Genomic DNA, 27,961 nt, shown 5'->3' with positions numbered 1-27,961 from the left:
GAGGTGGTGGTCCCTCTGCTCTCTGGCTGGTGTGTTGTGGAGGTGGTGGTGGTGACTGCTAGGTGGGTTTCGGTGGGTGGTCGTCGCTATGAGCGACAAGACGGCCCCGCGGTGCCAGTTGAGGCTGGAGTGGGTGCACGGGTACCGTGGACACCAGTGCCGGAACAACCTGTATTACACGGCGGGGAAGGAGCTCGTGTACTTCGTTGCCGGGGTGGGCGTGGTCTACAACAGCCGCGAGCACACGCAGAAGTTCTACCTTGGTCACAACGATGACATCATCAGGTGAGTCTCACTACAACGGACCAGCTGGTCTCGTGCTTTGGAGAGGTTACACGGGACTGGGTTGTTTTATGTTGGGGTCAGATTTAATTGAGTGATTGTGTGTGTGTCTGTGTGTGTGTGTGTGTGTGTTTGTGTGTGTGTGTGTGTGTGTGTGTGTGTGTTTGTGTCCAGTCTTGCCATCCATCCAGACAAGGTGCAGGTGGCCACAGGCCAGGTGGGGAAAGACCCCTACATCTGCATCTGGGACAGCTACTCCATGCAGACCGTTTCCATCCTGCGAGACGTTCACACGCACGGCGTGGCGGGCCTCGCCTTCGACTCCGACGGACAGGTCTGTCATATGACTGCCAGGCCTGGCCACAGCCCACTGTGTACCCGTGAGACCACTGGTTGTCATGGTTTTGTGAATGGATGCTTACAAGTGTGTGCTGTGTTCGCAGTGCACCTTTGGAATGATGTCTGTAATGATCTGGTTTGTGTTTGGTCAGTGTGTGTTGGTCTGGTTCGTGATTGGTCAGCGTGTGTTGGTCTGGTTCGTGATTGGTCAGCGTGTGTTGGTCTGGTTTGTGATTGGTCAGAGTGTGTTGGTCTGGTTTGTGATTGGTCAGTGTGTGTTGGTCTGGGTTCTGATTGGTCAGAGTGTGTTGGTCTGGTTTGTGATTGGTCAGAGTGTGTTGGTCTGGTTTGTGATTGGTCAGAGTGCGTTGGTCTGGTTTGTGATTGGTCAGTGTGATGGTCTGGTTTCTGATTGGTCAGTGTTCTGTGTGTGTGCAGCGGCTGGCGTCGGTGGGTCTGGATGCCAAGAACACGCTGTGTGTCTGGGACTGGAGAAGAGGACGAGTCCTGGCCACCGCCACCGGACACTCGGACCGGGTAACCACCTCCACCACTGCTTGACATATGAGTAGTTAGGAAACGCCTTGCCAAAAGGTTCTGGAGTTTATACTGAGTGTACTCACCTCTTCTAACGGGTTATATGTGGTTATAATAGTTCTAACTGGTTTTAACGGTTCAAACTGGTTCTAAATGGTTCTTACTTGTTTTACTGGTTCTAAATGGTTTTAAAGATTTTAACTGGTATGAACTGTTTCTGTGTGTTGGGTTCTGTGTGGCAGATTTTCGATATCTCCTGGGATCCCTACCAGACCAGCAGACTGGTCACTTGTGGAGTGAAACATATCAAGGTTAGTGCCACGCCCCTCAGCCAACACACGTTAAGTCCTGACTCTGGGTGCTGTTCTCTGTTGTTCTGGATCCTGTGTGGGTTAAGTCCTGACTCTGGGTGCTGTTCTCTGTTCTTCTGGATCCTGTGTGGGTTAAGTCCTGACTCTGGGTGCTGTTCTCTGTTCTTCTGGATCCTGTGTGGGTTAAGTCCTGACTCTGGGTGCTGTTCTCTGTTGTTCTGGATCCTGTGTGGGTTAAGTCCTGACTCTGGCTGCTGGTCCCTCCCTGTAGTTCTGGACCCTGTGTGGGAACGCTCTGACGCCCAAGCGGGGGATGTTTGGGAAGACCGGAGACCTGCAGACCATCCTGTGTCTGGCCACGGCCAAGGAGGAGCTCACCTTCTCCGGAGCGCTGAACGGAGATGTGTACGTGTGGAAGGGCCTCAACCTGACGCGCACCGTCCAGGCTGCTCACGGGGTACTTATATCCACACATATACCATCAATATATACATATACATACAAACACATATATATATATATATATATATATATATATATATATATATATATAAATATATACACATATATACACAGAAATATATATACACACATACATATATATAAACATGTATACGCACATAAATATATATACATACAGCCTGTATATACAACATTGATAGTGTAGCTTCCAGGAGTATATGGAAACATTTCAACGTGCGTTTGTGTGTGCGTGCCTGTGTGTGTGTGCGTGTGCTATGTGTGCGTGCGTGCGTGCGTGTGTGTAGGCAGGGATCTTCAGCATGCATGTGTGTGAGGAGGGCTTTGCTACAGGAGGGAGGGACGGGTGTGTCCGACTCTGGGACCTGGACTTCAAACCCATCACCAAGATAGACCTGAGGGAGGCTGAGCAGGGCTATAAAGGTATATACGATCATGTAACTATCACAGTATATCATATGTAACATGTCAATTATAAAATATGTATAAATATAAAGCCATCGTAAAGATAGTGAGCAGGGCTTCAAAGTTATATAGGATCATATCCGTCTCTGTTTCGGTCTCTACTGTTAGCTCTATTGTTGTACCGTGGACTTCAGTGCTCTATTGCTAGCTTTAGCTTTACTGTTAGCTTCAGTGCTGTCTCTACTGTTAACTTGAGTTGTGCTGTTTGCTCCAGTGCTAGCTCTATTGTTTTCTCCAGTGTTGTACTATGAGCTCCAGTGCTAGTTCTACTGTTAGCTTCAGTGTTGTACTATGAGCTCCAGTGCTAGTTCTACTGTTAGCTCCAGTGTTGTACTATGAGCTCCAGTGCTAGTTCTACTGTTAGCTCCAGTGTTGTACTATGAGCTCCAGTGCTTTCTCTACTGTTGGCTCTAACGTTGTACTGTTAGCTCCGGGTTCAAGCTCGACTGTTAGCTCCAGTGTTGTATTGTGAGCTCCAGTGCTATCTGGTCCATGCGTCCGCAGGTCTGTCCATCCGCAGCGTGTGCTGGCGGGCGGACCGGGTGCTGGCGGGGACCCAGGACAGTGAGATCTTTGAGGTGATGGTGCGGGAGCGGGACAAGCCGGTTCTGCTGATGCAGGGACACAGTGACGGGGAGCTCTGGGCGCTTGACCTCCACCCCAAACAGGCAGTGGCAGTGACGGGCAGTGACGACCGCTCGGTCCGGTAAGAAGACACTCTGCCCTGTATCACAGCTACACCCGGTGTAGGGGAGGCCAGGTTTAGAAGTCAGGAGGCCAGGTTTAGAGGTCAGGATGTCAGGGGTAGAGGTCAGGAGGTCAGGGGTAGAGGTCAGGAGGTCAGGGGTAGAGGTCCGGTGTAGGGATAGGGGTCTCACCATGCTTCTCCCTGCAGACTGTGGAGTCTGTCGGACCACACGCTGCTCGCTCGCTGCAACATGGAGGAGGCGGTCCGCAGCGTGGCCTTCAACAACGACGGCTCCCAGCTGGCCCTCGGCATGAAGGACGGTTCCTTCACCGTCCTACGGGTCCGGTAAGACCAGAACCCCGAGAACCCAGCCTTAGGCTATCAGAACCAATAGAACCCAGCCTTAAGCTACCAGAACCAGGATAACCCAGCCTTAAGCTAGCAGAACCAAGATAACCCAGCCTTAAGCCAACAGAACCAGGAGAACCCAGCCTTTAGCTACCATAACCAAAATAAACCAGTCTTAAACTACCAGAACCAGGATAACCCAGCCTTAAGCTAGCAGAACCAGGAGAACCCAACCTTGAGCTAGCAGAACCAAGATAACCCAGCCTTAAGCTAACAGAACCAGGAGAACCCAGCCTTGAGCTATCAGAACCAAGAGAACCCAGCCTTTAGCTGCCATAACCAAAATAACCCAGCTTTAAGCTTTCAGAACCAGGATAACCCAGCCTTAAGCTAACGGAACCCAGAGAACCCAGCCTTAGGCTAACAGAACCAGGATAACCCAGCCTTAAGCTACCATAACCAATATAACCTAGCTTTAAGCTATCAGAACCACATAATTCTACATATTATACTAGGATTATGGTGCACCTACGAGTCTGGTAAGAAACCACCTACAGCTGGATGTGAGCTGTCCCACTGCGTCTCCAAGGAAAGTGGCTCTAGTTGACCTCTGACCCCTGCAGGGACATGACAGAGGTGGTGCACATCAAGGACCGGAAGGAGGCCATCCACGAGCTGAAGTTCTCCCCGGACGGCTCCTACCTGGCGGTGGGCTCCAACGACGGCCCGGTGGACCTGTACGCCGTGGGCCAGCGCTACAAGAAGGTGGGCGAGTGCAGCCGCTCCTCCTCCTTCATCACCCACCTGGACTGGTCCGTGGACAGCCGCTTCCTGCAGTCCAACGACGGCGCCGGCGAGCGCCTCTTCTACCGCATGCCAGGTAACCGTGGTAACCGCCTCCGTGACAGGGAACTGTGGTGCCGCATGTTGCCGGGTAACCGTGGTAACCGCCTCCGTGACAGGAAACTGGTGCCGCATGGTGCCGGGTTACCGTGGTAACCGCCTCCGTGACAGGGAACTGTGGTGCCGCATGGTGCCGGGTTACCGTGGTAACCGCCTCCATGCCAGGGGAACTGTTGTGGTTTGATCTGGTTTAGGACCTGGTTTAGGACCCGGTGTGGTTTGATCTGGTTTAGGACCTGGTTTAGGACCCAGTGTGGTTTGATCTGGTTTAGGACCTGGTTTAGGACCCTGTGTGGTCTAATCGGGTTTAAGACCTGGTTCAGGAATTGGTGTAGTTCCTGGTTTAGGACCCTGTGTTGTCTGACAATGTTTATGACCTGGTTTAGGTGTTGGTTCAGGGCCTGGTTTATGACCCTGTGTGGTCTGACCAGGTTTAGGACCTAGTTTAGATGTTGGTTCAGGACCTGGTTTATGGCCCTGTATGGTCTGACCAGGTCTAAGACCTGTTTGGGTGTTGGTTCAGGACCTGGTTTATGACCCAGTGTGGTTTAATGTCTCCCAGCAGGGAAGCTGCTTTCCAAGGAGGAGGCGAAAGGGATCCACTGGATGACCTGGACCGGAGTGATAGGAGCAGAGGTTAACGGGATCTGGCCTAAATACTCCAGCTCTAGCGAGGTCAACTCTGTGGACGCTAACTTCAGCAGCGCCGTGCTGGTTACCGGGGACGACCTGGGGCTGGTCAAACTGTTCCGCTTCCCTTGCCTCAAGAAAGGTCAGACACCGTTTGATAATGAGCCGTATGATAACAAGCTTTTTAATAATAACCTTTGATAGTAACGCGCTGAATGATAATAACTGTGAATATAATGAGCTGAATGATAACTATGATGGTAAAGAACTACTGAAAATAACAATGATAATGAGCTAATGATAATGCTTATCATGATAATGAGCTCATAATAACTATGATGATAATGAGCTGCATGATAACTATGTTGATAATGAGCTGACTGATAATAACTATGATAATGATCTCATGTTAATTCTTATGATGATAATGAGCTGCAAGAGAGTTATGTTGATGAGCTGAATGATAATAACCATGATGATTATGAGCTAAAGATGGTAACTATGACGATAATGAACTGGATGATAATAACCATGATGATAATGATCTTGTGATAACAGCGCTGATGATAATGAACTGGATAATAATGTGATAACAACGCTGATGATAATGAACTGGATAATAATGTGATAACAGCGCTGATGATAATGAACTGGATAATAATGTGAGAACAACGCTGATGATAATGAACTGGATAATAATGTGATAACAACGCTGATGATAATGAACTGGATAATAATGTGATAACAACGCTGATGATAATGAACTGGATAATAATGTGATAACAACGCTGATGATAATGAGCTGAATCGTCTCCAGCTGCTAAGTTCAAGAAGTACATCGGCCACTCGGCCCACGTGACCAACGTGCGGTGGTCCAGCGACCTGCAGTGGGTGGTGAGCACCGGTGGGGCGGACCACGCCGTGTTCCAGTGGCGCTTCCTCCCCGAGGGGGTGATGAACGGGGTGCTGGAGCCCCTGCTGCAGGGTACACGCACGCACACGCACGCACACGCATGCACACACACACACATACAAATGCAAGCACGCATACACAACAAAAACACAGACACATGGAAACGCACACAAACAGGCACGCACGCGCGCAAATGTTACAGCTCCTGTCCGTGTGTGTTGCGTCTCCAGAGGGATACGCTGACTCTAACAGCGGAGAGTCGGACTCTGATGTTTCCGACGTTCCAGAACTTGACTCAGACATCGAACAGGAAGCTCAGACCAACTACGATCGCCAGGTAACCATGGATACCACGGACGGCCAGCTGCGACTGGGGCTAACACGCCAGCCCTGGAACCAGACACCTCCACCTACACAACCTTCATCCTTCACCCCCCCCACCCCCCTTCTCTGCCTCTTCCTCCTCCTCCAACCTCAATCCAGCTCCTCCTCCTCTACCCCTCTCCTCCTCCGCCTCCTCCTCCTCCTCCTCCTCCTCCTCCTCCTCCACTTCTACCTCCACCTCCAGCTTTCCCTCCACCTTAAACCAGCTCTCTTCCTGTCTCTCTAGGTGTACAAGGAAGATCTCCCTCAGCTCCGGAAGAAGCTGATTGGCTCCCTGAAGCGGCAGAAAGCTCCGGAGGCGGGGCTACGGCTGCAGTTCGTACACGGGTAACGGCATGGCAACCATACTCTCCGTCTCTCTCTCTGTCACTCTCTCTCGGGCTGGGTGGGTGGGCCTGTGATGGTTGTGGTTCTGCTGTGACTGATGGTTCTTGTGGTTGTGCTGGTGCAGGTATCGGGGCTGTGACTGCAGGAACAACCTGTGGTACAGCCAGGGTGGGGAGGTGGTGTACCACGTGGCCGCGGTGGGCGTGGTCTACAACCGCCAGCTGCACAGCCAGCGCTTCTACCTGGCGCACGATGATGACATCATCAGTCTCACTGTGCACCCCCTCAAAGACTACGCTGCTACAGGACAGGTACACACACGCACGCACACACACACACACACACACAAACACACACACACACACACACACACACACACACACACACACACACACACAGCACTTTTGTGTACAAGTGTTTCTTAATTATGTGTGTACATGTGTTTATATTTGTGTGTGTCAGGTGGGACGGGACCCAGCCATCCATGTGTGGGACATCCAGACTCTGAAGTGTCTCTCTCTGCTGAAGGGACATCACAGCAGAGGAGTGTGTGCCCTGGAGTTCACAGGTACACACACACACACACACACACACACACACACACACACACACACACACACACACACACACACACACACACACACACACACACTCACTCACTCACTCACTCACTCACTCACTCACTCACTCACTCACTCACTCACTCACTCACTCACTCACTCACTCACTCACTCACTCACTCACTCACTCACTCACTCACTCACTCACTCACTCACACACACACACACACACACTGAATCCTGTCTGTGTGGCGACAGCTTCAAATCTATGTGCTGACTACTTCCTGTCTATGTAACGACCACTTCCCACTGGTCAGTGGATGGGAAGACTTTGGTGTCGGTGGGCATCGATGAAGACCACTCCATCGTGGTCTGGGACTGGAAGAAAGGAGAACGTTTGGCCAAAGCCAGGTACAATGCCCCAACATATAGGACCCCCCAACATTTAGACTAGGAAAGTAATTACGACAGTGTAGAATGTAGATGTAGCAGTAACAGCAGAATGTAGATATAGTAGTAGAAGATGAAGCAGTAACAGCAGACTGTAGATGTAGCAGTAACAGCAGACTGTAGATGTAGTAGTAACAGATGTAGCAGTAACAGCAGAGTGTAGATGTAGTAGTAACAGATGTAGTTGTAACAGCAGAGTGTAGCTGTAGTAGTAACAGATGTAGCAGTAACAGCAGAGTGTAGATATAGTAGTAACAGCAGAGTGTAGATATAGTAGTAACAGCAGAGTGTAGATATAGTAGTAACAGCAGAGTGTAGATATAGTAGTAACAGCAGAGTGTAGATGTTGTAGTAACAGATATAGTAGTGACAGCAGAGTGTAGATGTTGTAGTAACAGATATAGTAGTGACAGCAGAGTGTAGATATAGTAGTAACATCAGAGTGTAGATATAGTAGTAACAGCAGAGTGTAGATATAGTAGTAACAGCAGAGTGTAGATGTTGTAGTAACAGATATAGTAGTGACAGCAGAGTGTAGATGTTGTAGTAACAGATATAGTAGTGACAGTAGAGTGTAGATGTTGTAGTAACAGATATAGCAGTTACAGCAGAGTGTAGATGTTGTAGTAACAGTTGTAGTAGTGACAGCAGAGTGTAGATGTTGTAGTGACAGATATAGTAGTAACAGCAGAGTGTAGATATAGCAGTAACAGCAGAGTGTAGATGTTGTAGTAACAGATATAGTAGTGACAGCAGAGTGTAGATGTTGTAGTAACAGCAGAGTGTAGATGTTGTAGTAACAGATATAGTAGTAACAGCAGAGTGTAGATATAGCAGTAACAGCAGAGTGTAGATGTTGTAGTAACAGATATAGTAGTGACAGCAGAGTGTAGATGTTGTAGTAACAGATATAGCAGTAACAGCAGAGTGTAGATGTTGTAGTAACAGATATAGCAGTAACAGCAGAGTGTAGATGTTGTAGTAACAGATATAGTAGTGACAGCAGAGTGTAGATGTTGTAGTAACAGATATAGCAGTGACAGCATAGTGTAGATGTTGTAGTAACAGTTGTAGTAGTTACAGCAGAGTGTGATGTAGTAATGAGGCGCTAACGAGGCTTTTGTCTGCAGGGGACACAAGGACAAGATCTTTGTTGTGAAGAGCAACCCGTTCCGCATGGATAAACTCCTCACTGTGGGCATGAAGCACATCAAGTTCTGGCAGCACTCAGGTAGCCCTCCTCCTCCACCTCACCTCCTCCACCTCCCCTCCTCCTCCACCTCACCTCCTCCACCTCGCCTCCTCCAACTCACCTCTCTCAACTCCTCTACCTCCTCCACCTCCCCTCCTCCACCTCTCCTCTCTCACCTCCTCCACCTCCCCTCTCTTAACTCCTCCATCCTCCCCTCTCTCAACTCCTCGTCCTCACCTCCTCCTGTGTGTGTATGTGTGTGCGTGTGTGTGTGTGTGTGTGCGTGTGCACATGCATGCGTGTGTGTCTCTCAGGGGGGGGTCTGACGTTCCGCCGGGGCATCCTTGGGAGCCAGGGCGGGAAGCAGGAGACGATGATGTCGGCGTGCTACGGGCGCTCGGAGGACCTGGTGTTCTCGGGCGCCACCAGCGGGGACGTGTACATCTGGCGCGACACCAGCCTGGTGAAGACCATCAAGGCCCACGACGGACCCGTCTTCGCCATGTGCTCCCTGGACAAGGTACCCGTCTCCACGGTGACCAGCATCACTGTAGCTCACCCGGGTCTCCAAGGTGACCAGCATCACTCTAGGTCAGGGACGGGCAACTTTCATGATAAAGAGGGCCACAATTTTTCATCATCCCCATCAGAGGGCCAGGTGACTGTGCACTTCAACTAAACGTGAACTGAGAGAAGCTACAAATTTTTGAATTTGTTGGATATGATTTCCTGTATTCTGGTGCATTTTGGGGATGGCCACTACCTACAAAATCTTCCAGATTCATAACCTATGTACGGTATGTTAATTGAACCAACATACATTCATTTCATGTTTTCCATGCTCAAACAGCCACATGATTGGTTAGTATTTTTATCAGTGCAAAGGGCTCACATACATCATCATTCAATGATGTCACAAAACTGAAAAACATTGGCCCAATCTTAAGTGCAACAACTCAATGAACTCAAACCCAACAAGCATGATATTCACTTCAGGGCAGTTGTAGTAGTTGTAGTGGCGACTTAAGTGGAAATCTTTCATGACTGATATCGTTTCTAAGCAAACTAGTAGGGGTGCAACGGATCACAAAACTCACGGTTCGGATCGTGTCACGGTTTTTGAGTCACGGGTCGGATCATTTTCGGATCAACAACAATAAAAAAGATAAGACAAATGTGACTTTAAATAATTCTTCAAATGTGTAAAAACTAAATAAAGTGAAAAATTAGACAATAATCCTATTTCCTTTAAACATAGTCAATATTTAAAATAATTGCAACCTAAGGCATTATTCCTTCTTCTTATTAACATCGATAGTAAATAATCCTGAATTAAATTCAGGATGTCTGCATTGCCTGAGGAGAGTTTAGAGTCTACACTCTCCCCAGGCAATGCAGACATCCTCATCTTTTTTTTCATCAAGTATGGTAGCGAAATACAGTTTCTGTCGTATTTTATTTGGCATTTTGTAAATCCGTTGATTTCTGTTGGAAGACTCATTGCTCATTGCAAGGGGGGTTGGTTGTAGTCTTTTCGCTCGGTTCTAGCCCTACTGTTGATACGGAGAACCAAGCGAAAGTCTACAACCAAACATAAACATTTCCGCTTCCGGTTTCCGTTTCAACGGGATTTACGGAACGCCAAATAAAACATGACAGAAACTATTTCGCTACGCTACTTGATGGTGTTGTAAATACCGGAATTGTCCTTTAAACATGCGATGATCACGTGAACGCACAACTTTTTTTTTTATCAGCCGATCCGCGGATCACTTGCGTCCCGAACCGTGGGGGTTGATCCGTACGGTTCACGGGTAACCCGTGAACCGTTGCACCACTACAAACTAGACACATGGGTTTGCCTTTGAATTCTATGAACAGATACTCTGCTTCTCTTCTTTCTTAACCGAGTTTTCTGTAACTCGATTCTTTTTTTATTTATTTTTTTATTTAATAAAAATTATGTGCGGGCCTGACTGAGTGAGGATGGGCCGCCAGTTGCCCATCCCTGCTCCTGGTCAACCCGGTCTCCATGGTGACCAGCATCACTGTATCTAACCCCGGTCTCCACGGTGACCGGCATCATTGTATCTCACCCTGACCTCCACGGTGACCAGCATTACTGTAGCTCACCCCAGTCTCCATGGCGACAAGCATCATGGTTGGGATGACGGTTGTGTGCAGGGCTTCGTGACCGGGGGTCGTGACGGTGTCGTTGAGCTGTGGGACGACATGTTTGACAGATGTCTGAAGAGCTACGCCATCAAGAGGGCGGCCCTGTCGCCTGCCTCTAAAGGTAGGCCTAAGACACACACACGCACACACACACACACACACACACACACACACACACACACACACACACACACACACACACACACACACAAACACACACACACACACACACACACTGTGTGGTAGGAGGATGACATGTGTATAATGTGTGTGTGTGTGTGTGTGTGTGGTAGGCCTGCTGCTGGAGGACAACCCGTCCATCAGAGCTATCTCTCTGGGCCACGGACACATCCTGGTGGGCACCAAAAATGGAGAGATCCTGGAGATAGACAAGAGTGGACCCATGACCCTACTGGTTCAGGTAGGCCCATGACCCAACTGGTTCAGGTAGGATTATGACCCTACTGGTTCAGGTAGGCCCATGACCCTACTGGTTCAGGTAGGATTATGACCCTACTGGTTCAGGTAGGCCTGTGACCCTACTGGTTCAGGTAGGATTATGACCCTACTGGTTCAGGTAGGCCCATGACCCTACTGGTTCAGGTAGGCCTGTGACTACTGGTTCAGGTAGGCCTGTGACTACTGGTTCAGGTAGGATTATGACCCTACTGGTTCAGGTAGGCCCATGACCCTACTGGTTCAGGTAGGCCTTTGAGGGTGAGGGTGATAGATGAAAGATGATCTTAGATAACCAATAAAAAAGATAAACATTTACCGAGATCTGAAGACAGGGTGTGTTTGTTTTATTGAGAGTCAGAGACATTACCAGAGATCTGAAGACAGGGTGCGTTTGTTTTATTGAGAGAGTCAGATACATTACCAGCGATCTGAAGTGGGGTGTGTTTGTTTTCTTCAGGGTCACATGGAGGGCGAGGTATGGGGGCTCGCAGCTCACCCCCTGCTCCCTGTGGTTGCTACGGTGAGCGACGACAAAACGCTGCGGATCTGGGAGCTGTCAGCCAATCACCGCATGGTTGCCGTGCGGAAACTCAAGAAAGGTAGAACCCTCCTCTATCTTACCTCCTTCAGTCTGGTTCTAAGAGGTAGAACCTTCCTCCAGCTTACCTCCTTCAGTCTGGTTCTATGAGGTAGAACCCTCCTCCATCCTATCTTCCTCAGTCTGGCATCTTAGTATTCACTCATATTTTTCCTTCTCTCTCTCTCTCTCTCTCTCTCTCTCTCTCTCCCTCCCTCCAGGGAGCCGCTGCTGTGCGTTCTCCCCTGACGCGAAGGCCCTGGCCGTGGGGCTGAACGACGGCAGCTTCCTGGTGGTGAACGCGGACACGCTGGAGGACCTGGTCACCTTCCACCACCGCAAGGAGCTCATCTCAGACATCCGCTTCTCCCAAGGTACTTCCTGTTGGATGCACGTCACTTCCGGTCTAACGCACAACACTCTCTGTTTGAAGGATATAAATAAGTGTGTGACTAAGTATATAACTAAGTGTGTGACTAACTATATATCGAAATGTATGACTAAGTATTTAATTAAGTGTAGGACTATGTTTAGGAGTAAGTATATAACTAAGTATAGGCCTAAGTATTTAACAAATTGTAGGACTAAATGTAGGACTAAGTATATTACTAAGTGCAGGATTAAGTGTAGGACTAAGGGGCTGTCCTTGTGTCCAGACTCTGGGAAGTTTATAACTAAGTGCAGGAATAAGTGTAGGATTAAGTGTAGGACTAAAGTGCAGGCTAAGTGTAGGACTAAAGTGCAGGTTAAGTGCAGGACTAAGTGCAGGACTAAGTGCAGGACTAAGTTTATAACTAAGTGCAGGACTAAGATCCGGACTAAGGGGCTCCGCCTGTGTCCAGACTCGGGGAAGTACCTGGCGGTGGCGTCCCACGACTCGTTCGTGGACATCTACAACGTGCTGAGCAGCAAGAGGGTGGGCATCTGTAAGGGTGCCTCGGGCTTCATCACGCACATCGACTGGGACGCCAGAGGTGAGGCCACCAATCACAGGCCGCGTGGGCCATGAGGTCACACCTATACACTAGTTTGATATCTCTAGAAACAGGGCTATATCCGGCCTGCTCAGCGTGAGGTCACAGGTCATGTATGGTGTCCTCCAGGTAAACTTCTGCAGGTGAACTCGGGAGCGAAGGAGCAGCTGTTCTTTGAGGCACCGCGGGGTCGGAAACAGAACATCAACACTTCAGAGGTACGTACGCACGCACATGCACTCACACACACACGCACGAACACACACGCACGCTCATGCTCACACACACACACATATGCGGGCACGCTCATGCTCACACACACAAACACACACACACACACACACACACACACACACACACACACACACTCATGCATTTACCAATACCAATTGACCCGCTCTGCGATTCCGCTGCTACACACATCCAGCCCAGGCAACTGCAAAGTAGCATAAACTTCTCATTCATTACTGATAGGAATTTATTTGAGAGGCTTTGCACACCAGACAAGTTGATCAATGAATCATTGGGACAAATAAGTTGAGCCAAAACTACAATTAAAATATTAAACACCATAAATAACCAAAGGCAGCGTATACAGTTTCACGATGCTGGTTGACATCCAACCACAAGGCGCTCCTCTTCTGCACCACTCGTCTGATTGAAAGTGGACGTCTAGGGGCCAGCGCCCGTCTCACGGGCCAGTACCTGCGTCGCGTTTACCGCCCTGCCCTAACGTGTATGCATGTCTTTAGTTTGAGAAGGTGGACTGGGCCTCCTGGACCAGCGTCTTGGGTCCGACCTGCGAGGGCATCTGGCCGGCGCTCAGTCTGGTCAACGCCTCCTGCCTCACTAAAGACCACCAGCTGCTGGCTACTGGGGACGACTTCGGCTTCATCAAGCTCTTCAGCTACCCCTCTAGGGTGAGTAACACCTTAAACTATCACTCCGGGGTGAGTTAACACCTTTAACTAGCCCTCTGGGTCGGGTAACACATTTAACTAGCCCTCTGGGTTGGGTTACCCCTTAAACTAGTCCTCCGGGGTGAGTTAACACCTTTAACTAGCCCTCTGGGGTGGGTAACACATTTAACTAGTCCTCTAGGTCGAGTAACACCTTAAACTAGTCCTCCGGGGTAAGGTAACACCTTTAACTAGCCCTCTGGGGTGAGTAACACCTTTAACTAGGCCTCTGGGGTGGGTAACACCTTTTAGTTAGCCGTCTTTGGTGAGTTAAAACATTTTAAGCCCCTGATCGTTAAGATTCAGAGTTAAAACTCTCCCTCTTTGACCTCTAACCTCAGGGGCAGTTTGCCAAGTTTAAAAAGTATGTGGGCCACAGCGCCAACGTGACCAATGTGCGGTGGACCAATGACGACGCCCTGCTGCTGTCAGTGGGCGGAGCCGACACGGCCCTGATGATCTGGTCCCTGGAGGCGCCAGGTCACAAGGAGAGCAAGGCGGTGGACAGCGAGGAGTCGGACGACGACCCAGAGGAGGACGGAGGTCTGCAGCCCAGCCCAGCTAGTAGCATTAGCATTAATATGTCCTCTCTAGGCTAGGTCTGCAGCCCAGCCCAGCTAGCAGCATTAGCATTAATATTTCCTCTCTAGGCTAGGTCAGCAGCCCAGCCCAGCTAGTAGCATTAGCATTAATATGTCCACTCTAGGCTAGGTCTGCAGCACAGCCCAGCTAGTAGCATTAGCATTAATATGTCCTCTCTAGACTAGGTCTGCAGCCCAGCCCAGCTAGTAGCATTAGCATTAATATGTCCTCTCTAGACTAGGTCTGCAGCCCAGCCCAGCTAGTAGCATTAGCATTAATATGTCCTCTCTAGGCTAGGTCTGCAGCACATCTTAGCTAGTAGCATTAGCATCAATATGTCCCCTCTTGGCTAGGTCTGGAGCACATCCCATCTAGTAGCATTAGCATTATAATTATAATATAATAATAAAGCTTTATTTCAGACACAGGTCCATATAACACACCATACAGTATAAATAGTACAGTTACAAAAATACATAAAACTTGCATATTAGCCTGGCCCTATAGGATATACAGGCTATTGCACCAATGCCGTCTTAACCTAGAAGTTAATCTATAGCAGCTTTTCAGAGGGCTGACTAGGGCTTCAATTATGTGGTTCTCTGACTTGTCTAGGCGACACATAAAACTAAACATCAGTTGTCTTAAGAGTGCCTCACAGGTCGGCACTCTAGTGGACACAAACAATTGACTGGCACTATGCCACCTAGGGACACGAAGCAGCAACCTCATTGCATCATGGTATGCTACCTTGAGCCTATGCATACTCTTTTTCTTATAGTTAGACCAAAATTGAGCAGTATATAACAGTGTGATGTAGGTTCTAAACAGGGAGAGTCAGAGTACATAGAAAACGTCCTTATAACCATGTTAGCTTGAGCATACATTTTACAGCGCTGTCGGTAGAGGTCTTTGTCATCCGTCCAGTCATCGGATATGACATGACCTAGGTATTTAATTTCCTCAAACACAGCAGGAGGACTGTCAGACAAATAAAACGTCGGAAAAGTTGATTTCCTGACCTCAGCGCTTCTAACTATCATTATGTGGCTTTCCTTAGTGTTATACTTTACGTCATGATCAAGGCCATAATGAGAGCACACCTTCAGCAGCTGCTGCAGCCCAGCACTATATGGACAGAGCAGGACCAGGTCGTCTGCATACACAAGATGATTAACAGTAGTGTTGCCCACAAGACAGACCGTTTTTAACCTATTTAATTGATCCGATAATTCATCCATATAAACATTAAATAAAATAGGAGACAAAATTCCTCCTTGCCACACTCCGTTACTAACACAGAACGGAGCAGATACAACATTGTCCCATTTAACCTGAAACGTTTGATGGGCATACCAAAACACTAAAGTCCTCACAAAAAATTTAGGGGCACCTCTATCTAGCAATTTTACAAACAGTTGTTCATGATTTATTCTATCAAGTGCCTTTTACCCGCCAATAAAACATTGGAATTCAGATGAATTCAGGCGTGTGAACCTGAAAATAATCTTTTTAAGAAGATAGATACACAGGTCAGTTCCATGCTTTCTTTTGAACCCAAACTGATAACAGTTAACAGTATTCCCTCCAGTACTTTAGACAAGATACTGGGTAATGCAATAAGTCGATGATTGTCAATACTATCGAGCTTACGGCTTAAAGCTGGCATATTTTAGATGTTCTGCAGTAATATGCATTATATGCATAATGGCATTAATATGTTCTCTGTAGGCTAGGTCTGCAGCACATCCCAGCTAGTAGTATTAGCATTAATATGTCTTCCTAGGCTAGGTCTGCAATACAGCCTTGCTAATTATAACAATATTAGCTTTGTGTTCTCTCCAGGCTATGACAGTGACTTAGTGTTACAGTATGTCCTCTCTAGGCTCCAACAGTGATGTTGCTTTGTGTTGTCTCTAGGCTACGACAGTGACATAGTGTTATGTCCTCTCTAGGCTACGACAGTGGCGTAATGTTATGTCCTCTCTAGGCTACGTCAGTGACATAGCGTTATGTTCTCTCTAGGCTCCGACAGTGACGCAGGTTTGTGTTGTCTTTAGGCTACGACAGTGATGTAGCTCAGGAGAAGTCCCTGGATTACGTCACGAAGATCTTCTCCGCTAGCATAAGGAACATGACGGGAACCAAACCCCACCTGCAGCACAGAGATGTTCCTCTGGACGACAGGTACCCTGCTTCCTGCTTCCTCCTTCCTTCCTTCTTCCCTTCTTCCTTCCTTCTCCCTTCCTCTGATACCGTCCTAACTTCCTAACCAGGCTTCGTGCCATGTTGTTAATGTGTGTGTGTGTTCATGTGTGTGTGTGGGGGGGGTTGTGTGTATGCCTTTGTTTGTTTCGGTATGTCCGTGTGTGTGTGTGTGTGTGTGTGTGTGTGTAGACCCCCTGTCAGCAGGGCAGCTCCACTTCCAGAAAAGCTTCTAAAGAACAACGTGACAAAGAAGAAGAAAGTGGTGGAGGTGAGTTTCAACGAGCAGCTTACCGCCTGGTTTAGTTTGAACTAACCGAGTTTTAGTTTGAACTAACCGCCTGGTTTAGTTTGAACTAACCGCCTGGTTTAGTTCGAACTAACCGCCTGGTTTAGGTCGAACTAAACGCATGGTTTAGTTTGAACTAACCGCCTGGTTTAGTTTGAACTAACCGCCTGGTTTAGTTCGAACTAACCGCCTGGTTTAGGTCGAACTAAACGCCTGGTTTAGTTCAAACTAACCGCCTGGTTTAGGTCGAACTAAACGCATGGTTTAGTTTGAAAAAATAGCCTGGTTTAGTTCGAACTAAACGCATGGTTTAGTTTGAAAAAATAGCCTGGATTAGTTCGTACTAACCGCCTGATGTTGTGTGTTTGTGTGTGTGTGTGTAGGAGCTGGTTCTGGAGCATGTGTTTGGCTACAGGGGCTTTGACTGCCGGAACAACCTTCACTACCTCAACGACGGGGCTGACATCATCTTCCACACCGCCGCCACCGTCATCGTCCAGAACCTCTCCTCGGGTCAGTACCTTCACTGCCCCACCGTTAAGAACCCCCACCCTTTATTACCCCACCCTTCAGTACCTCGACCTCCACTGCACCACCGTTAAGTGCCCCCACCCTTCAGTACCCACCTCCTCCAGTACCCCCACCCTTCACTACCCCCACCCTTCACTACCCCCACTCTTCACTACCCTCTTCATCAAACCTCCTCTAGACCCTCCTCCCCAGACCTCCTCTAGACCCTCTTCATCAAACCTCCTCTAGACCCTCCTCTGGACCCTCTTCATCAAACCTCCTCCCCAGACCTCCTCTAGACCCTCATCACCTGACCTCCACTAGACCCTCCTCAGCTGACCTCCTCTAGACCCTCCTCACCAGCCCTCCTCTAGACCCTCCTCACCAGCCCTCCTCTAGACCCTCCTCACCAGCCCTCCTCTAGACCCTCCTCACCAGCCCTCCTCTAGACCCTCCTCACCAGCCCTCCTCTCTCCCCAACAGGAGTCCAGAGCTTCTACCTGGAGCACACTGATGACATCCTGTGTCTGACCATCAACCAGCACCCCAAGTACCAAAACGTCATCGCCACGGGACAGATCGGTACACCCCTACCCTCCGCCTCTCTTAACCCACTCCCATGGACCTGCTCAGGCCAGAAACCAGTCTCTACACACTAGAAACTGACCTGTTCAGGCTAGAAACCAGTCTCTACGTACTAGAAACTGACCTGTTCAGGCTAGAAACCAGTCTCTACGTACTAGAAACTGACCTGCTCAGGCTAGAAACAAGTCTCTACATACTAGAAACTGACCTGCTTAGGCTAGAAACCAGTCTCTACACACTAGAAACTGACCTGCTCAGGCTAGAAACCAGTCTCTACGTACTAGAAACTGACCTGTTCAGGCTAGAAACCAGTCTCTACGTACTAGAAACTGACCTGCTCAGGCTAGAAACAAGTCTCTACATACTAGAAACTGACCTGCTTAGGCTAGAAACCAGTCTCTACACACTAGAAACTGACCTGCTCAGGCTAGAAACCAGTCTCTACGTACTAGAAACTTACCTGTTCAGGCTAGAAACCAGTCTCTACACACTAGAAACTGACCTGCTCAGGCTAGAAACCAGTCTCTACATACTAGAAACTGACCTGTTCAGGCTAGAAACCAGTCTCTACATACTAGAAACTGACCTGTTCAGGCTAGAAACCAGTCTCTACATACTAGAAACTGACCTGTTCAGGCTAGAAACCAGTCTGTACATACTAGAAACTGACCTGTTCAGGCTAGAAACCAGTCTCTACATACTAGAAACTGACCTGTTCAGGCTAGAAACCAGTCTCTACATACTAGAAACTGACCTGTTCAGGCTAGAAACCAGTCTGTACATACTAGAAACTGACCTGTTCAGGCTAGAAACCAGTCTCTACATACTAGAAACTGACCTGTTCAGGCTAGAAACCAGTCTCTACATACTAGAAACTGACCTGTTCAAGCTAGAAACCAGTCTCTACATACTACAAACTGACCTGTTCAGGCTAGAAACCAGTCTCTACGTACTAGAAACGGATCTGTTCTGGCTAGAAACCAGTTTCTAAGTACTAGAAACGGATCCCTACGTCCTAGAAACAGATCTGTACGGGCTAGAAACTGATCTGTACGGGCTAGAATCAGATCTGTTTATGCTAGAAACTGATCTGTATATGCTAGAAACAGATCTGTTCATGCTAGAAAGTGATCTGTATGTGCTACAAACACTTGAACGAGTCCATTTCTGACATCTCAACCCTGCACTGCTTCTTCATTCACGCTTTAATTCATGTTTCTTGATTTGCCTAGTCCACTCTTCTCCATGCGTATCACATGCATGTTAAACCATTACATGTATATTTCTCTCACTGCTCATGTCATGTGATGCCGCTGCCTCATCTCCAGGTGACCTGAGTGATCTGCCAGGTAAGACCACGCCCCCTTCCATCAGACTACCTATCAGAATGAAGAGCACGCCCCCTTCCATCAGACTACCTATCAGATTGAAGAGCACGCCCCCTTTCATCAGACTACCGATCAGATTGAAGAGCACGCCCCCTTCCATCTGAATGCCTATCAGATAAAAGAACATGCCCCCTTCCATTTGACTACTTATCAGATTACATCATCAGATTACTTCATCAGAGGTTGGTGGTTTACCTTCGGCCTGTAGAGGCTGATGTCGGTGGTGAGGATCGTCAGTAATCAGCATGGTTTCCATGGTTACCACAGTGAACCTCGTCCCCATGTTTATCTGTGATGAGAGTCTGCATCCATAGGACTTGAGCCAAACACAGTAGAAGGAGTATTAGGCCCAGTGGAACACCAGAAACTCTTCTCCTCCTACTCCTCCTCCTCCTTTCTCCTCGTTTTCCCCACCTCCTCGTTCTCCTCGTTTTCTCCACCTCCTCGTTCTCCTCGTTTTCTCCTCCTCCTCATGTTCCCCTCCCATTCCCTCTAGATCCAGAACCTTTTCCAACACGTCCAGGGAAGGTTGCCATGTTTCCTGGTTGCCATGGTTCCTGGTTGCCATGGTGTTTTGTCTCCTCCCAGGGCTAGCTCCATCCATCCACGTGTGGGATGCGAGAACCAAGCAGACCCTGTCCATTCTGCGCTGTTGCCATGGTAAAGGCGTGAGCTACGTCAACTTCAGCGCCACGGGAAAACTACTGCTCTCTGTGGGGGTAGAGCCGGAGCATACCATCACCGTCTGGAGATGGCAAGAAGGTACCAACTTATACCACACACACATACCTGTAAATCACCCTGTAACAAACAAACCTGTTAATCACCCCTGTAACAAACAAACCTGTTAATCACCCCTGTAACACACACACCTGTTACTCACCCTGTAACAAACAAACCTGTTAATCACCCTGTAACAAACACACCTGTTACTCACCCTGTAACAAACACACCTGTAAATCACCCCTATAACACACACCTGTAAATCACCCCTGTAACACACACGTCTAAATCACCCCTGTAACACACACCTGTAAATAAACCCCTGTAATACACAGTAATAAACACCTGTAACACACGCCTGTAACACACCCCTGTTATATATACCTGTAACACACCTCTGTAATATACACCTATAACACTCCCCTTTAATAAAAACCTGTAACACAAACATACCTGTAACAAATATATGAAACACACACCTGTAATTCACAGTAATAAACACCTGTAATACACACCTGTAACACACGCCTGTAATACGCGCCTGTTCCACGCCCTTAACTCACGGTAACGGTAACACGCATCCTGTGGGGTCAGGTACCAAGGTGACCAGCAGGGGGAGCCACAGTGAGCGGATCTTTGTGGTGGAGTTCAGACCAGACTCAGACACTCAGTTCGTGTCGGTGGGCATCAAACACATCAAGTTCTGGACCCTGGTGGGCGGCTCCCTCATGTACAAGAAGGGTGTGATTGGCTCTGTGGAGGAGGGGCGTGTCCAGACCATGCTGTCGGTGGCCTTTGGCGCGGTGAGTACAAGCTGGCCCTGCCGGGGGGGTCTAGATCAGGGTGGTTCTGGACCAGCACTATGTAGCTAGCTAGTGTTATCATTGCGTACGCGTTACCTCTTGGTATTAGCAGTATGTAGCAGGCAGGTAGTGTTGTCATTACATAGGTGTTTTCTGTTCGTATTAGCAAAGGGAAAAAATGGACTCTTTTCATCTGTAGTGCAAATCTATGGGTTGGCTCCGTTCAGGTTCAGAGGTCAGAGGTCAGGGGTCAGGGGTTCAGGTAAGCAGGCTGACATGGCTCCTCCTCTTCCGTCCTCAGAACAACCTGACGTTCAGCGGCGCCATCAACGGCGACGTCTACGTGTGGCGGGAGCACTTCCTGGTGAGGGTGGTGGCCAAGGCCCACAGCGGCCCCGTCTTCACCATGTACACCACCCTGCGAGACGGGCTCATCGTCACCGGGGGCAAGGAGAGACCGTCAGTACCTCCGCCCTCCCGCACCTCGTTATGGTGTAGCTGCGTTGGGCTGCGTGGTTTCCTGCGTGTGTGTGTGTATGTGGTGTGTGTGTGAGAGCTTCATCCTTTGTACAATGTGTGGACGGCAGTAGCTCAGGAGGTAGAGCGGGTTAGCTGGTAACCGCAAGGGTGCTAGTTCGATTGTCGAGGTGCCCCTGAGCAAGACGCCCCACCCAGACGGGGCGTCTGTCGCCCTTGCATGGTTGTTGCTGCCGTCGTTGGGTGAATGTGTGCATGAATGGGTGAATGTATGAAGGAAATATTGTAAAGCGCTTTGGATAAAAGCGCTATATAAATGCAGTCCATTTACCATGTGTGTGCGATGATTGTTTTGTGTGTCAGGACCAAGGAGGGCGGAGCGGTGAAGCTGTGGGACCAGGAGATGAAGCGCTGCAGAGCCTTCCAGCTGGAGACCGGTCAGCCGACAGAGAACGTCCGCTCAGTCTGCAGAGGAAAGGTAGACGCTGACGCCTCCTCTCACTCCTCTGATCCCCCTCCATCACCCTGTATCACCCCTCTTTTATCCCTCTATCAATCACCTCTCTGTCACTATCCCTTTATCCCTTTATGACTTCTTTACCACTTATCAATCCTCTATCGTCTGTATATCGCACCTCTATCACCCCTATATCACCTCTATATCAGCCTTCTACTGCTCCTTTTTTTCCCCTGTTACTTCTTCATCACCCTATCACTCCTCTATCACTACTTTATCACTACTATCAGTGCTCTCACTCGTCTCTCTGCCTGTCCCTCTGCCTGTCTCTCTGCCTGTCTCTCTGCCTGTCCCTCTGCCTGTCTCTCTGCCTGTCCCTCTGACTGTCCCTCTGCCTGTCTCTCTGCCTGTCTCTCTGCCTCCCCAGGGGAAGATCCTGGTGGGCACTAAGGACGGGGAGATCATCGAGGTGGGGGAGAAGAATGCAGCGTCCAACACCATGATCAACGGCCACACCCAGGGGGCCATCTGGGGCCTCAGCACACACCCTTACAAGGACGTCTTCCTGTCAGCCAGCGACGACGGAACCATCCGCCTCTGGGACCTGGCGGACAGGGTAGGACGGCCAGCTATTATGGGATGTATTGATGACCTCCTGAGAGATGTATTGATTACCTGAGAAGATATGTTTTGATGACATGAGAAGATATGTATTGATGACCTGACAGGACATGTATTGATGGATGTATTCATCTATGGATTGAGTATGATAGATGTTTTGATAGATTTATTCATATAATAATTGATGTATTGATAGATGGATGAATGTCTTCATTATGTATTGATTGTGGATTGATATATGTGATAATATATGTATTGACTATATCTTGAATATGTCCTGATAGATGTGTTAATATATGTATTGATAGATGCATTGACTATGCATTGACTATGTATTGATTATGTATTGATTTTGGATCATGTAGAAGCTGCTCAACAAGGTAAGCTTGGGCCACCCTGCCAAGTGCTGCTGCTACAGTCCCAACGGGGAGATGGTGTCCATCGGCCTGGAGAACGGAGAGTTCATCCTCCTGATGGTCAGCTCCCTCAGCGTCTGGGGCAAGAAGAGGGACCGCAGCGCCTCCATCCAGGACATACGGTACTTACGCCCCTAACTAACCCAACACTAACCCCCACTAACTAACCCTCACTAACTTTTTGATAGGTGTGTTGGTTCCTCTCAGGTTCTGATAGGTGTGTTGGTTCTGATAGTTGTGTTGGTTCCTCTCAGGTTCTGCTAGTTGTGTCGGTTCCTCTCTGGTTCTGATAGGTGTGTTGGTTCTTTTCAGGTTCTGTTAGTTGAGTTGGTTCTGATAGTTGTGTCGGTTCCTCTCAGGTTCAGCCCAGACAACCGTCTGCTGGCGGTGGGCTCGATGGAGAGCTCTGTGGACTTCTACGACCTGACTCTCGGCCCGTCACTCAACCGCATCGGATACTGCAAGGACATACCCGGCTTTATCCTGCAGATGGACTTCTCTGCCGACAGCAAACACATCCAGGTAGCCCCACGTTTATACAGAGTATCACTGGAACCCACATCCTCACACATCCTGTCGGTCAATATAAACACACATCCTCACACATCCTGTCAATATAAACACACATCCTCACACATCCTGTAAATATGAACACACATCCTCACACATCATGTCTGTCAATATAAACACACATCCTCAAACCCTCTGTAAATATAAACACACATCCTCACACTGTGTAAATATAAACACACATCCTCACACATCCTGTCTGTCAATATAAACACACATCCTCACACCCTCTGTAAATATAAACAGACATCCTCACACATCCTGTCTGTCAATATAAACACTCACCTCACACTGTCTGTAAATATAAACACACATACTCACACTGTCTATAAATATAAACACACATCCTCACACGTCTGTAAATATAAACACACATCCTCACATGTCCGTAAATATAAACACACGTCCTCACACGTCTGTAAATATGAACACACATCCTCACACCCTCTGTAAATATAAGCACACATCCTCACACGTCCGTAAGTATAAACACATGTCCTCACACGTCTGTAAATATAAACACACATCCTCACACCGTCTGTAAATATAAACACACATCCTCACACCGTCTGTAAATATAAACACAGGTCCTAACGCCATCTGTTTATATAAACACACGTCCTCACACCTTCCTCATACGACTGTTAATATAAACACACATCCTCACACTGTCTGTTAGTCTAACACACGTATGTCCTCATGTGTGTCCTCACACTGTCTGTTAGTCTAACACACGTATGTCCTCATGTGTGTCCTCACACTGTCTGTTAGTCCAACACACGTATGTCCTCATGTGTGTCCTCACACTGTCTGTTAGTCTAACACACGTATGTCCTCATGTGTGTCCTCACACTGTCTGTTAGTCCAACACACGTATGTCCTCATGTGTGTCCTCACACTGTCTGTTAGTCTAACACACGTATGTCCTCATGTGTGTCCTTGCAGGTGTCTAGCAGCACCTACACGCGGCAGGTGCACCAGGTGCCTTCTGGGAAGGTGGAAACGGAGCCAGCAGTGGTCGAAAGGATCACCTGGGCCACCTGGACCAGGTAGGAACACTTGGCTGTTGAGGTGACACATTACAACACCAGGTGTCGGTTTGGTTAGTCTTTACAAGCCGTTTTGAAAATCTGCCTCTTCTGACATCACGGGTGGGCGTGTCTACCTAGATGTGTGCTGGATAGATGAGCAACGTTTGCTCCAGTCCACTGGGTAGGCTGGTAGACTGATCTATCCAGCACACATCTAGGTGGACATGCCCACTTGTGAGGCAGAGTTTCAAAACGGCTTGTAACGGCTAATCACACTCACACCTGGCAGTATAATATGTCACCTTTAGTCCTTTCAGGTGATTATTATGTGATGGCTGGTTTGGATGTTTGGAGGTCTGGTCTGGTGGTTTATATTTTGGTTGTGGTTTCATTGTTTATTTGTTGTTTTTTTTGTCTCTCAGCGTCCTGGGAGATGAGGTTCTGGGTATCTGGCCCAGGAATGCTGAGAAGGCGGATGTTAACTGCGTCAGCGTTTCCCACGCTGGTCTCAATCTGGTGACCGGCGATGACTTCGGACTCATCAAACTCTTCGACTTCCCCTGTCCCGAGAAATTTGTGAGAACTTGATAAACCTGAATAAAAACTCCTGTAGTTAGTAAGTTCTAGACCACCACCCAGAAATGATTCAAACATCTCCTCTCTCCTCTCTCCTCTCTCCCCTCTCCTCTCTCCCCTCCAGGTGAAACACAAGCGTTATTTCGGACACTCAGCCCATGTGACTAATGTGCGTTTCTCTGCTGATGACAAGTATGTGGTCAGCGCTGGAGGGCGGGACTGTAGGTGGGTCCACACTCTCATCCTATCAGGAGCTGCTGAGTGCTGACAAGAATCCAATCAGCAAGCTACTCAGCTCCTAAAAGAGCATCTATGCTTTTATAGTATATTAAATACATACTTATTATATATTATATATATACATATGTATAATATATATTTTTATATATAATATATATTTATTTGTTATATATGTGTGTATATATATATATATATATATATATATATATATATATATATATATATATATATATATATATATATATATATATATTATCTTTAAAGATAATAATATATCATTTCATATATTATTAATAATAATAACATAATATATTTTCTAAAAATCTAACATTTTGTGTGTGCGTGTGTTCCAGTTTATTTGTGTGGAGGTGCCAGTGAAGGCGCAGAGGAGGATTGTGGGTATTGGTCGCTGCCTGACCTCTGACCCAAGCATCTCAGCCAATAGACGGCAGCGGCTCTGTCTGGTCACCGTGGCAACATCACTGACAACAGCTCCAATGGCCAAACTCTCTACAGACCATAATATTATTCTATAATGATGAAATGCTATTATTATTATTACTATATGTGTTGTTGTCGTCAGGTAGTTGTGTTGAGTATGGAAGGGTGAGATGATATGTATTAGAACCTAAATATCTGTCTGTATAGTTCTAGATGTAGATATTATCATGGATCTAGATCGAGATCGAGATCATGGATCTAGTTCTAGATCATGCGCTTAATTCTACAGCTTATATCTACAGCTTATCATATCTACTTTAGATAATGTATCTATTTCTAGAGGTAGCTCATGGAGATAGTTCTTCTAGATATGATTTTGTATCTAGTTATAGATCTAGACATGATCATGTATCTTGTTTAGATCTAGATCATGTATCTAGTTATATATCTTGATATAGATCATGTGTCTAGATGTAGATATGATCGAGGATCCAGTTCTAGATATAGATAATATATCTAGTTCTAGATGTTATAGATCTCGATCATTTATCTAGTTCTAGATATAGATATCATGGATCTAATTTTAGATATAGATAATGTATATATTTCTAGTTATATATATATATATATATATATATATATATATATATATATAATGTATCTAGATGATGTATATATATAGATGTTCTCGATCTGGATCATGTATTTAGGTCTAGATGTTCTAGATCTAGATCATGTATTTAGTACTAGATCTAGACCATGGAGCTAGTTCTAGATATAGATAATGTATCTAGATGTTCTAGATCTAGATAATGTATCTAGTTCTAGATCTAGATCATGTATCTAGTTCTAGATCTAGATATCCTGGATGTTTTCTAAAGCAGAGCTGGGTGATCAGCTCTGACCTCTCGCTGCCTTATGTCACAACGTTGGATCAATACTCTCTTGGTCCCTAAGGTCTTAAATGTGAACAAGCCACCATGAATAATTGATCTTTGTATAGAAAAGTCCAAATTGATCCAACATGAAGGACGCAAAGACCAGGGAGGAGAGACTGTACAGGATGAAGTTTGGTTGACATGGCGATGTGCCTTCCAGGAGCTCCTGTCGAACCAATCAGAAGACAGAAGCTCTGCTGTGGTGCTAGGACACAAGGGGAGGGGCTTCAGCGGTGTATCACCTTAACAAGCTGCTGATACGCCCTTTGGCAAGGGAGGGAATCAAACCACACTCTTGAACTGTCCTCAGCCTCCTCCGCAACTACAGCAGCACAGAGTCTGAATCCGTCCAGGCATCGCTAGGTTACCAGGTTGTTAGGTTGTGTAAATATGTAAACGTAGGTTTATGTTCTCTATTTTAATATTGTTCTGCTGCTGCTGGCCTCAAGAGGAGCTCTGCCCTCAACCAGCCTGGAGGAACCTGGCCTCTAGGAGTTTAAGGGTTAAAGGTTACAGGTTAGGGCTAAAGGGTCAGGGGTTAGGGGTCAGATGTTAAGGGTAAGCTTTGCCCACCTTCTAACAGGCTGATGTCACTGAACTCCTGAAGGAGGTTTGGGTTCCTACACAATAAAAGTTCCTCACTCCTCCCAAGCTGTGTTGAACAGGCAGCTGCGGCCAGAACCAGCCAGTTCTGTGTGTCCATGTTTACAGAGAGGAAGCAGGCATGGTACCGTGGTGTGGTCAAATGTGTTGTTGATGTTGTTGTTGTTGTGTTGTGCCTGTGGAAGATAATTAATTTACGGTTTGGACATGCTGACCTCAATCAACCAGTCCAATAAAAAACTTTTTAAATATGTTGCAGTCATCTATTCACCTTTTGGGTTTTCGAGATAAAATGTCACATCCACATACCTTTTTGTTATACAGTGGGGAAAAAATGTATTTAGTCAGCCACCAATTGTGCAAGTTCTCCCACTTAAAAAGACGAGAGAGGCCTGTAATTTTCATCATAGGTAAACCTCAGCTATGAGAGACAAAATGAAAAAAAAAATCCAGAAAATCACATTGTCTGATTTTTTAAGAATTTATTTGCAAATTATGGTGGAAAATAAGTATTTGGTCACCTACAAACCAGTAAGATTTCTGGCTGTCACAG

The 27,961-nt window shown here is 47.4% G+C and overlaps 1 protein-coding gene across 1 annotated transcript; it reads left to right on the top strand.

Moving 5' to 3' along the window:
* Nucleotides 1-88: 88 nt before the first annotated feature.
* Nucleotides 89-25,882, top strand: eml6 (EMAP like 6; the record flags this gene model as incomplete). Its single annotated transcript, XM_079729211.1, has 41 exons — nucleotides 89-285; nucleotides 457-616; nucleotides 1,060-1,158; nucleotides 1,401-1,469; nucleotides 1,741-1,926; nucleotides 2,237-2,372; nucleotides 2,919-3,120; nucleotides 3,310-3,447; nucleotides 4,074-4,336; nucleotides 4,919-5,125; nucleotides 5,801-5,968; nucleotides 6,127-6,233; nucleotides 6,507-6,607; nucleotides 6,732-6,918; nucleotides 7,070-7,175; nucleotides 7,485-7,578; nucleotides 8,748-8,848; nucleotides 9,124-9,329; nucleotides 10,994-11,105; nucleotides 11,278-11,405; nucleotides 11,901-12,042; nucleotides 12,242-12,394; nucleotides 12,863-12,994; nucleotides 13,124-13,212; nucleotides 13,747-13,914; nucleotides 14,295-14,496; nucleotides 16,596-16,722; nucleotides 16,933-17,011; nucleotides 17,413-17,542; nucleotides 18,023-18,121; nucleotides 20,101-20,274; nucleotides 20,830-21,038; nucleotides 21,340-21,497; nucleotides 21,879-21,993; nucleotides 22,400-22,588; nucleotides 22,959-23,131; nucleotides 23,369-23,531; nucleotides 24,525-24,628; nucleotides 25,033-25,186; nucleotides 25,311-25,411; nucleotides 25,780-25,882. The coding sequence occupies 41 exons, from the start codon at nucleotides 89-91 to the stop codon at nucleotides 25,802-25,804; spliced, it is 5,853 nt and encodes a 1,950-aa protein (XP_079585337.1). The 3' UTR covers nucleotides 25,805-25,882.
* Between the last annotated feature and the right edge of the window lie 2,079 nt (nucleotides 25,883-27,961).

Source organism: Pollachius pollachius, assembly GCF_949987615.1.
Source record: "Pollachius pollachius genome assembly, chromosome: 2".
Lineage (NCBI taxonomy): Eukaryota > Metazoa > Chordata > Actinopteri > Gadiformes > Gadidae > Pollachius > Pollachius pollachius.
The sequence above is the reverse complement of the archived record's forward strand: the minus strand, read 5'-3'. Positions and strand labels throughout refer to the sequence as shown.